Below are 12,091 nucleotides of genomic sequence, written 5' to 3' on the forward strand. Positions count from 1 at the left end.
TCTTGCCACAGTGATCTGCACTTACCTGCTTGAACTTCCTTGTCCTGCTTTGTTCTGCCTATAGAAGTTCCATTTGGTATAGCTCCTTGGAGGTCCTTTGTATCTACTTGATTGGGATGTAGCCCAATCCATGACTCATTAAATAAAGTCAATATCAGTGATATCTTTAAAAAGTACTCAGTTGAATTTTAACATCTTTAGATTGTTCTAAGAATATAGAGTAAAAATTAAATTTGAATGACGCATGATTCCACTTTCATGAGGTACTGCAGGGTAAGGTAAAAGGATCAGGCTTTTCTGCCCATTAGGATAGATGAGGGAACCCTGCTGTCCCGAATGCATGCCTGATTGGCGGGCACCTGGAGTAGGGTGTGGGCATATGTAGATGGGATTCACCTGGGCTAAGACTGGGCTTTTAAGGGCCGCGTCATGGGGATGCCAGTAGAAGCAGGAGAGCAGAGAAGCAGAGAGAACATGAGAGAAGGCCGGAGAGCCCAGATAGAGTGAAGAGTTGCTGGGGGCTGGGAGGCCTGCCAGCCTCCTGGCCCCCCGGGCTCCCTGCCTGCCGTGTGCCTGGTAAATCCCAATAAAAGCCTGCAAAAGCCACCGAGGGCTCCAGGACTCTCTCCTCCTTTACCCGGTCTGCTGGATCATAGAAAACCTGCTCAGTGGCCTGTCCTGCCGTTACAATTGGTGTTAAGTCGGCAAGATGATCCATGCAGATGGGTATGGAGCCTCCGAAGACCTGGAGGGACTGAAGAGTAGCAGACTGTGTGAGCCTGTGACGTCGCTGGAGGCGTCATGGCGGCACAGGAGGTGGACAAGGTCCGGGAGCTGCGGGACAAGACCTCGCCTGCGGGAGACACCCAAGAGGACCAGCTCAAGACCACAGAGGCAGCAGAATCATTGCGGAAAGAAAGAGGACCACGATTCAGAGCTCGCCAGTGCTGACACAAGGAAGACACCTATGGACTTGGTGTTGGGGGAAAGGATGTCCTGAGTTAATCCCATACAGGCTTTGTAGACCCCACCCCCACTCCAGACCAAAGCCATCAAGACATTGGGAAAGACAAATCCCGTCACCACCAAAGGGAAGGTGGCCGGGACCTGAGGGTGGAGTTAAGCAGCCAGGTTTAGTATAAAAACTAAACACGTGGGCCTTGGGGGGTCGCTCTCTCGCTCACCTCCTGGCTTCACGGCTCCTGGCTTGCAGCCAGCTCTCAGAGTGCCATTTGTGATTCCAGATCGGCAGATTGGGTAGGATGTATTTAAAACTTTGTCTCCCACTTTTCTCTCTGAGTTGTACATTTCCTCATTTGCCCTTCCCTTGTAAATAAACCTTTTATTAACCTTTCGTGTGTGCCTGCAGTATTGATAGTCCTTTTAAGCGGGCGGGTGAGGACCCTCAGTCAGGCACCCCATTTTGTATTGGGGTTGCCCTATAACAATGGGACTAATGGACTTGGACTGACAATTCTGCCAGAAAGGGGAGGACCTTGGCAGGTTGTTTTTGGGGAATCTGGGGTTGGCCAGTGGGCCTCAGTGGCCAAAAGCAGCCTGTGTACTGCCCAGCAGCTAGGCAGAGGAGAAAAAGTCAACTGAGAAAGCAAAAGCTGGTACTGAGATCGCGAAGTCCTGAGTGGCTGTTAAAGTGCTAAGTATGCTAACGGCCAGTGAGTTTCTTAAAATCACCTGTGGGTGATGCCCTGCTTGTTGAGTGAGGGTGAGGAGCTGAGGAACCCTTCCTTGGGGGAAGGGTGGGGAACGTGGCTTGTGAAGCCCACAGCCAAAGAGGGGGCCCAAGAGAGGCCACGTGTGGAGCTTGTATCCATGGATCTCCGACCCATGTGCTTGTGCAGTGGGTTGGCCTGAGTGCAGGGGTCTGAGAGTCGCATTGGTGGCTAGGAAAGCCGAGTATTGAAGCGACTGAAGGCAGAAATTCTGAGGGTTGGCGATTACCTCCAACAATATAGAATCGCCAATCCAGGAATGAGTGCATCCTGGGGTGGATGCTGTGTGTGACTTGTGGCTGAGACCACAGCCAGAGAAGGCCAGGAAGCCTGACGGCTCCTGGTGTATGACGGTAGATGCCGCGAGTGGTTCCCCTCTCTCGTATGAGCAGTGCCTTCGGGGGCAGATTTGGTGGATCATCTTCTGGTGCCAATAATTGTCTTTTGCCACTAGGTTGGTGCCCTGCCTGAACTTATTTGTGTTCTGTTGTTGTTTTTGTTGTTATATTGTGATGTATTTGCTTTTGTGGGCCCTGGCTGCATTGTTTATGTTAGCTAAGAAACAAAATTGTATATATGTAGATTGTATGGCAGAAAACCCTGAGGGGGTGGATTGTAGGGTAAGGTAAAAGTATTAGGCTTTTCTGCCCTCCCGCCATCAGGATAGATGATGGATCCTTGTGGTCCTGAATGCATGCCTGATGGCGGGCACCTGGAGTAGGGTGTGGGCATAGGTAGATGGGATTCACCTGGGCTAAGACTGGGCTTTTAAAGGCCGCGTCATGGGGATGCCAGCAGAAGCAGGAGAGCAGAGAAGCAGAGAGAACATGAGAGAAGGCTGGAGAGCCCAGATAGAGTGAAGAGTTGCTGGGGGCTGGGAGGCCTGCCAGCCTCCCGGCCCCCCGGGCTCCCTGCCTGCCATGTGCCTGGTAAATCCCAATAAAAGCCTGCAAAAGCCGAAGGCTCCAGGACTCTCTCCTCCTTTACCCGGTCTGCTGGATCATAGAAAACCTGCTCAGTGCCCTGTCCTGCCGGTACAGGTACATAGTCAGATTCAGAGACAGAAGTACAATGGTGGTCGCCAGGGACTGGGGGAGGAATGGCAGTTGTTTGATGGGCTTAATGGTAGTCAATATTGCAAGACGAAGAGTTCTAGAGTTGCCTAACAGTGTGGATGCACTTAATGCTAAACTGTATATTTAAAAATTGTTAAAGATGGCAAATTTTGTTACCTATAATGGATAGATTGCTTTTGACCTGAACCTAGAAATCTAAATCTTGGCACCCAATAAAAACAAATTATGTATCTTAAAATAAATGGGGAGAAGAATCACCCATTTTATTTTATTTTTTTCTATAGAGGCATGTTTTATTTATTTATTTGTTTTGTTTATACAAGCACTGGGTACAGTCAGAAGCGCGGGAGGGTGAGAGAATTCACCAGAGCCAGAGCAGGGGAGCAGAGCAGGCAGAAGGACCAAAGTACACTGCTGAGGGGAGCAGCGGGCGGCAGGAGGTCTGCGCGCCATGTGGGACCCTCCTCCGGTGGCCGGGGAGCAGCCGGGGATCAAACCGGCACTGCAGAGGCTGCGGGCAGCTTCGCAACCCAGCGCTCAACCACTGCGCCACCGGGGAGGCCCCACTTATCCATTTTAGATCAAAGTAACAAAAGTTACTGTTTCGTGAATGCCTTCTAAATACCATGTACTTCACAAATATTACCTTTAATCCTCATGAGGTAGATGGTTCCATTTTATGAGGAAAGTGATGCTCATTAAGATTTTGAAGTTTCCTGTGGGCATTATTACTGACACTAAATAGCTTTAAAATTTAGAAGCATTTGCTTTATAGCATTCTTTATGGAAATATTTAAATCATTTACTCTTAATTTTAGATAAAATTATGTCTGGCATGATGCCTCCCAAGTCCCTAGCAACTTATTTTCCATAAAGACCTTTTCCATAGCTTTAAAATAAGTAGCACTTAGAAAGGCTTCATTTTTTACTATGTGGATTATCAACAAACCTTAGTTACTTCTTGATATTTTAATGTGATGCTAATGTGTATCTCTAGCTATATTCATGTTTCCTCTCTATATGCTAATAATGAAATACTGATACCACGTACTGTGCTAAATGCTTTACAGTATTAGATACTTTCCAAATTATTCTGAGGTAGAGACTGTTTTCACTTCTACTTATACTTGAGACATAATGAAATTAGTTGCTACAAGTTTAAAGCTATTAAGTGTCTAAGAAGTGTTTTAATTAAGTCCATTAAGTCTGATTGGGAGTTTGTGCTTTAGTGAGCAACATATTTCAGTGCAAAGCAATCTAGGTATTTTTTTCCTGGTAGAGAGCTTTTGGCATAGCAAGGGTTTCCCCAAACTGATGACAAGTGCAACTTGAATGCATACAAAAATAACATTTATTAACTTAAGCTGTTCCATATATTGATTTAGTCAACCCAAAAAATTTACACAAAGACTTAAGTAAAACCCACAAAATTCTAATCAGTCTGAATTTTGTTCTCAATAGGACAAGAGACTTTCTTTTGCTTAAAACAAAAAAAGCAGAATTGCTCCAATTCCATTTAGTAGGAGGATGCAGTTGTGTGGGAAGCCAAGACAATGTCAATGAGGCTCTGTGGTTCATGTAATGAATCTGCTGCCCACATAAGGAAGCTGCCTGCTGCCCAGAACTCAGAACCAGTGCCAGTTTCTTTACTATTAAGGCAATGGTCTTAGGCTCCTTATTATAAAAGTTCAAACAAAATTCCAAAGCCCTTAGATCTTCCTTGAGGTGGCAGACTGGCAGATGCTGATTTGGAGCACATGGCATTGTAGAAGCTGAAATCACTCTGCTGTAGTCTTTTGTGCTTTGGCAGCATTTTCCAAAATTTTCCTTTTCCATTCTTCATAATCCTGTGTCACATCGTCATCTTTTTGTGGTTTATGTGAAGCTTCTACTATCTTCTCAATTTCTGTAAGAAAAATTTCAAGCATGTCAAAATTTTCATGTTTACAAATGAAACTAAAGAAGTACTTTTTAACTTTAAAGTGCCTAATAAGGTAACAGGACATTAGCTACTAAAATAAAAAGTGGAACTAGCAAGTAACACAACAGTTTTCACTCTCCCTTTTAAGATCCAAACACTCCAAGACATCCTGCTATTTTAACACCCATTAAACACTGTCCTTGTTCTTGAGAGGCACTGAACTAAGCACTTTAATTATATTACCTTGTGAACCCTTGCCATAATCCTACAAAGTGCTAGTACAGAACTGGAAATTGAGGCTCATAGAAATTAAGCGAATTTCCTAAAATCATGCAGCCAGAAGTGGTTACAGGATCTGAACCCAAGCAGTATGGTTTCAGATGTGTTTTTATTTACACAACACTTCTATTAACTTCTGTAAATGACTGCCTGGAAATGGTCCTATGAAATGACTGTCAGGATTTATTTAAAATCTGACCCCTGTCAAACAGTCTGCTAAAAAAGCACAGGACTGTTCAGTGCATTAAACCTATTACACACTAATCCCCCTGGCAGTAAAAGTTAATGTTTGTCTAGTGTTAGTAACGCCTTACTCTTGACTGGAGGTTCAATCGCTGTCTTTTTTTTCTTTCGAAGTGGAGTAGCTGAATCTTCAGGCTCTCCTTTAAGAAAAAGTTTCATCAAGGTTAATTTTTCTCCTGCTGTCAATTTTTGTATTTGGGCATATTCTGGATCAACAAATAAAAATTAGATACCTTGACCCACCAAATATTAGAATAAGGAGAATGCAAAGGACAGTCCCCTTCTCTTTTTCAGACCTTAGAATCACTTTTATTCTACCTCATATAGATGGAGGCTGGCACATTAGCAAAATATCTAGGGGAGAGAAGGAACCCAACAGAACATTGGTGGAGGATAATTGGGGCACTGGTGGTGGGCAGGGTGTGAAAATAAAAATTTGTAGAGGTTTGAACCTGTAATTCCCAAAGCAGATACAACACGAAAGCCTACTTTCCCTTAATAAACATCTTTTTTGGGGGAAAAATATTTTCAGGAATTGATTCATGGAACCAACTATTTTTTAAAAAGTTAACCTACTTTACTAGAAAAACAAAAACAAAACAAAAAAAAAAGACTTTCACTGGCAGATCTATATTTTCAAATAACACATTCTTGAAATATTAAGTAATACTCACTGGTGATCTTCTCTAATTGTTGCCCAATCTTCTCTAATTGTTTACACAGTCGATCAAATATGGGTTTTTTTACACCAGATACGGCTACCATTTTATTTTTATCCACTTTTAACTTTAGAATCCTACAAAAGAATTTGATAAATTATGTTCTTGAAGACCACTGCAGTTATCTCTTCTTACCAGATTATCAGCTTACTTCCTTTATGCCCATTGTTTCTGAACAGCCCCCAATTATCTAGTTTCCCTTTTATTCCAAATATATATTATTAGTTAGAACCATGCAGACTTGCCTTTTAAGCTGTTGTTTATTTGATCTGAGAGTTAAAAGGTGAATTTAACAAAAGGGACACATAAACATTTGCTATAGTGCTTCATGTCTTTATCTTTCTTAGTAAACCTCAGATGTTACAATTTGCTGACTAACAATCATAGCCTTTCAACTCATTTAAAGCCATGATAATTTTATTTATGCTGTATGAATGGAAACTACCCACCCCCTCCCCAAAATTCTTCCTAGTAATACTTCATAATAACCACTAATAAAAAATACAAAATAAACTTATTTAGAATAGTTCTACTCAAACCTTGTTTATTGTAATTTGGTGTCAAGTCAGGACCATTTTCTACAACAGTTGTACTCCCTCCCCATATACATATACCTTCTTTGGATTAAAGGGACATTTCATATAAAAGTAAATTAATCATTCCTGGGTATACAGCTAAAAGAGCCAAAGACACCAAATAAGTGACTGGGTAGTGAGAAACCCATTCTTTAATGGCCAAGTACTTTCTGCTTTCTAAGAAATTTTTTTTTCAGTAAGATAAAACAACTTTAGACAAAGATAACAATTACTAATACTTCCAGGGCAACATTTCAACATACAGAAAACTCTAAATTTTAAGATATAAAGAATCACTGAAATATTTTATACACTACTTGATAAATGTCTGCAATAGGCACTTGAAAATGACAAGCAACCAGTGTTTTAATGACAAACTTAATCATTTATTAGAGGCAGACCCTGAAATCAGAATACTCAACTTATATAAATGGCTGTTACTTGGCAAATGGACTTCTGGAAACACCAGTCCCATGTGTCAGCTATACTAAGGGATAAACTGAGAATCTGGTTACTCAGCCACTATTCCTAGTATTATTTATACAGGAAAATAAACATGCTGAGTTGGAAACAACTAAATTGGAAGTATTTGGGGGGAATGAAAAAATGTATGTAAATGGTGACTTTTCTGTTAAAAGGTGCACTTACTTGCATGCCGAAAGTAGTGCAGCAGTGGTAAAAAGTGGTCTTGACAAGTCAAGATCCACTTGCTGTGTTTGTGGAAGACTGGACTCATAGCTAGGAGAAAGCGGTGGTTGCAGAATTATTTGTCAGAACATATTTCAAAGGAACTGAAGATGCAAATCAGAACTAGAAACCTATTCAAATGCATGGACATGCATTCTATCACTTTCACACGAGTTACTTTTTTAAAAAGATTATTTATACATACATACATGCATGCATGCATGCATGCATACATACATACATACATACATACAAGCACTGGGTACAGTCAGAAGCGCAGGAGGGTGAGAGAATTTGCCAGAGCCAGAGCGGGGAGCAGAACAGGCAGAAGGACCGAAGTACACCGCTGAGGGGAGCAGTGGGTGCGGCAGGAGAGGTCTGTGTGCCATGTGGGACCCTTGCCGGTGGCCGGGGATTGAACTGGCGCGGCAGAGGCTGCAGGCAGCTTTGCACCCCAGCGCTCAACCGCTGCGCCACCAGGTGAAGCCCATTAGTTATTTTTTTAAGACTGAAAATTACGAGAACATTGGAAAATTTTGCTTTATGCACCAGTCTAAATTTTTAATGAAGGTTCTTTGTGCCTCATACCTTTGCAGTATTTTTGAAGCGATGTTCACTGCTTCTGTACAGCTAAATTGTACAGCCAGGTCTCTTATTCCAATACTTGAATTCAGGCCCAGTAAACACTCAAAAGATTTAAGACAGCTCTGATACATCTTCTTGTTCAAACCAGAAAGTTTAATTAAATAAGCCTTTGAAAGGAAAAACATACAAATCATAAAAATCATAAATTCTATATACCAATGCACTTAAACACTTAATAAGTCAACTTTTCAAAATTAATTTTGTGGCATCACTCTACGTCAAGGGTTAGCTTCATTTAGTCAAAAATCAGTAACCACGTCAGACAGTTAAGCACTGCTCTCAAAGAGCTCATACTTTAGAAAGGCAGGATGAGCCTTTTAAAATTTAAAATTAATTGAAAATACAACATAGTGTTACTACAGCCAAACTGAAGAAAACATAAAGGAGATGCATACAATGGTCACCATTTTCCTTCTTTCATTCTTTCTTTTTTAAAGTAAAGGTCTAATGTGCAATTCATTGGGAAAAGGAGGAAAGAAGTGGAAGTTGGGTGGGGAGGGTAAGTGTGTGGAGAAGGCAAAAGGAGAGGAGAGGGAAACCAACTTTGCTTGGGAGAGTCAAAGAAACCTTCATAAAGGATGCCGCAGCAAGGCAGGGTCATGTAAGACAAATAGGTGCTTAAAAAGTTGGTGCATTCACTAAGTCAGTCATTAAAGTGGTCTGTTAAGTGTACAGTGCTGTCTGAGGTTAGGGTTAAAGAGAGACTGTTGATTTTGATGGGGAACCAACCCACTGGGAGCCAACGGTGTTTTAAATGCCACCATTTAAGGAGTGTACCATTGTAGTACAGGTATTGTGTTAAGTGTACATGTAATATATTGTTCAATCCTTAAAATGATCCAGTGAAATGGATATTCTTATATTTACTATATGGATGAGGAAACTGGAGGCTCACAGAGTTAACGCGTGCTGTTAAGATTTGGTCCCAACATGTGACTCTGCCTGATTCCACAGCTTGTGTTCTCAACCACTGTGATACTGGAAGGAAAACAGTTTCTTTAGGTATGTACTTTGGAAGGCTGATGTTAGTGGCAGCATACACGATACACTAAAGTAAAAAAAGAAGTGGCCAGGGAGACTATATACAGGTATCCCTTGCTTTCCCAAAGTTTACATTATGCCACTTAGCCTTTACAAAAGACCTACATTAGTACCTGTTTTCAATAACTGAAAGAAATGTCACAATGGATGAATTCACTCATGTGGAATATAGAGAAACAAAACAAAGGGACAGACAAAACTCGAAACAAACCCTAGAAATATGGCTGTAGAATTGAGGCTACCACAGGGGGAGGAGAGAGAGGGCAGCACAATGGTGGAAGACCGCCGCCGGTGCTTTGGTGTTGGGCATGGTATGGTAATATACATTTGTAAAGGTATAAACCTGTACCTCTAAATCAGAGTTTTGTAAATCAACGTTACAATAAAAAGTGAAAAAGAAAGAAAAGTGAAGGGGATTTTCACTTTTATAGCAAAAGGTAAAAAGTGAAAATAGGGGCCTCCCTGGTGGTGCAAGGGGTTAAGCACCACACTATGAAGCAATCTGCAGCCTCTGCAGTATGAGTTCGATTCTCGGCTGGCCAGGGAGCAACCCACATGGTGCGACAGACCTCTCCTGCCTTGCCTGCTGCTCCCCTCAACAGTGTATTTCGTCAGTCTCCTGTTCCCCACTCTGTCTCTGGTGAATCCTCTCACCCCCTGCATCTCTGGCCTGTACCCCAGCTCTTGTAAGCATAAATAAATCTTTTTTTTTTAAAAAAAAAAAAGTGGAGCGTTCAATATTTATTTTGTAGCCAAGTGTTCTAGAGGCAGCATGCCCACCTAGGAGCTGTGAGAGGGTCACCACGTTTTCCCCAGGAGCTACTTTATATAAGCTGAGTGTTTATCCTGCATTTACTGTATGTTAATGTGACTGTAGGTTTGCTGTATTATTTGTTATGATTTGATAGGTTTGGTTATGAATACTCAAAAATTTTTCCATATGAATTGCTTTTGTTTTATCCACGTCAGGTTACAAAAGGTTTCACTGGAACACTTTAATTTCTGAGAGCTGAGAAAAACTGCAGTAAAGTGTAAAGAAAATGTTGCAATTTTTTTTTTCCCTTTAACTTGAGAAAATGGTTCTATGGTTCATTGAAAACAATGACACGAGCTCAGTCAGCAAAATTGGAAAGAGTTTAGAACAGGGTCTAGTCCAACCAGAAATTGCAATGTACAATTAAGCTTCAGTGTTACACTGGATTATTCAGACATTCAATGGAACCTACTCACCCTGTCTAAGGGGCAGGTCATACAGGAAGCCGCAAGGTCCAGACACATGACTGCATTGCTGGTTTCCGTGGTATGTGCTGACAGGCCAACACACTTCACGTGGGATAGTCGCAAGTATTCCTCTGCTTTCCTGGTTATAAGAGGGATAGTGTTACAGGGCAGCCCCGATCTTAAACGGGTTGCCAGGCTGTGGGTCCCCACCCGCGCGCTTAAAGGGAATTAATACTCCACTGCAGGCACACACAAAAGGTTAATAAAAGGTTTATTTACAAGGGAAGGGGAAATAAGGGAATGTACAACTCAGGGAGGAAATAGGGAAATAAAGTCTTAAATGCATCCTACTCTATCCCCTGACCTGGAAACCCAATGGCACTCTGAGAGCTGGCCGAGAGCCAAAAGGGCCCCCCCCCCCAAGGCCCACGTGTCTGGTTTTTATACCAAACCTGGTTGCTTAACTCCACCCTCAGGTTCCAGCAACCTTCCCTTTGGTGTGATGGGATTTGTCTTTCCCAATGTCCTGATGGCTTCAGTATGGAGTGGGGATGGAGTACGCAAAGCCTGTATGGAGTTTGCTCAGGACATCCTTTCCTCCTAACAATAGGATCACTAGAACTCTTTTCCAGAACTTTGCCAAACAATGAACACAACCTGATGCTCTTCATTCTGAGCCCACCTTCTACGCAAGCTTATTTACAGCTAAGATGGACACTCACATCCTTGGGGGGAGCTGGGGGAGGTTCTGTAAGACAGAACCTGCCCTATTGTAACAGGGTGGTCCCCAGGAAAGGGGGAGGTTCCAGGTTCCCTGTCCCACCCAAATGCGGGGTGGAGCTGAGCAGGGAGAGAAGCAGCAGCAGAGGAGACTGAGAAGGAAGGAAGGGAAGAAGGAAGCAGGATGGAGCCAGGAGGAGACCTGGAGGAGGCACATGGAGCAGAGAGACACGTGAAGAAACTGCGCTTGTCTTTTGTTCGGGGACGGGGTGACACAGATGTGGGTGAGACCCGAGGGGAGGTGACAATGGCAGCTTTTATCTTGATTTTGATTTTGCTCTTTTCCTTCCGGGCTTGTCTGGTTGTTTCTGACCCTTTTCTGTGGGTCCCCACTGGAAGATGCTTTAGACTTGTGGCAGGCCTTGGGGCCTTGCTCTGGGCCAATCCCATCTGGGTGGAGTTTTACCCACGAGGGCACAGGTAACTTTGGGTGCTTGATTTAGAAACTGGATTCTTTGCCTTTCCTGTATTGTTCCCTAGTTGTATTAAAGTTCCTTCCCATTAAAGTCTCATATGTTTTGTGTTGATGCGGCGGATGGCAGAACCCATTTAGAGCAGGCAGGTTGGCGGGGTCTGGGCTGCCCCTCTCCCTGCCCTGTAACACTCTGACTACAGACACGACTGTATTCAAGTACTGTCAGGCAAAAGTGAGTTCCGGGGTGCCCCCTCCCTGCCCTGTAACCCTACACCCGACAGAACTAGCTGCTCCAGGGACCCCCACCAGCCCCGCGGGAGCCCCTCACACCAGCCCGCAGCGCCGAGTTCCCCTCCCGGGCGGGCCTGCTCTCGCCCGGCTCCAGAGACCCCTCTCCCTCCCGCGTCGCAGGCCGCGCGCGCCTCGCCTGAGGAGGGTCCAGGGCCGCCGAGGCTGGCGTGGCCGCACTCACCTCAGCACACCGGGCTCGGCGACGCCCAGACGCTGGGCTAAAGGCCGGATCAGCCCGGACTCCATGGCGACCTCAGCCTCCACGAACCGCTGCGACGCTACAAAACGCGCGCGCAGACTCCCCCCCGGCCAATCAGGGCTAGGTCCCACCCCCAGGCTGCATTCGGATTGGTGGAGACATGACGTTGCGGCGTCCTACAAACCAATCCTGTTATTTTTTATGCGCACGCGCATCACGAACGCAAGCGCCTACCAGGCGACCTACAAAGGGCTACTTCTTTTTATTCC

General features: G+C 43.9%; 1 protein-coding gene across 2 annotated transcripts; it reads right to left on the minus strand.

Moving 5' to 3' along the window:
- Positions 1-4,584: 4,584 nt before the first annotated feature.
- ORC6 (origin recognition complex subunit 6) lies at positions 4,585-11,869 on the minus strand (the record flags this gene model as incomplete). Of its 2 annotated transcripts, none has more annotated exons than XM_084256721.1 (7): positions 4,585-4,712; positions 5,321-5,386; positions 5,924-6,045; positions 7,192-7,281; positions 7,819-7,982; positions 10,147-10,276; positions 11,805-11,869. In XM_084256721.1, the coding sequence occupies 7 exons, from the start codon at positions 11,867-11,869 to the stop codon at positions 4,585-4,587; spliced, it is 765 nt and encodes a 254-aa protein (XP_084112847.1). The 2 variants fall into 2 exon arrangements, with proteins under 2 accessions (XP_084112847.1, XP_084112846.1); XM_084256720.1 differs by having other exon boundaries at positions 5,321-5,389.
- Between the last annotated feature and the right edge of the window lie 222 nt (positions 11,870-12,091).

This window comes from Talpa europaea (genome assembly GCF_964194135.1).
Source record: "Talpa europaea genome assembly, chromosome: 16".
Taxonomy (NCBI): domain Eukaryota; kingdom Metazoa; phylum Chordata; class Mammalia; order Eulipotyphla; family Talpidae; genus Talpa; species Talpa europaea.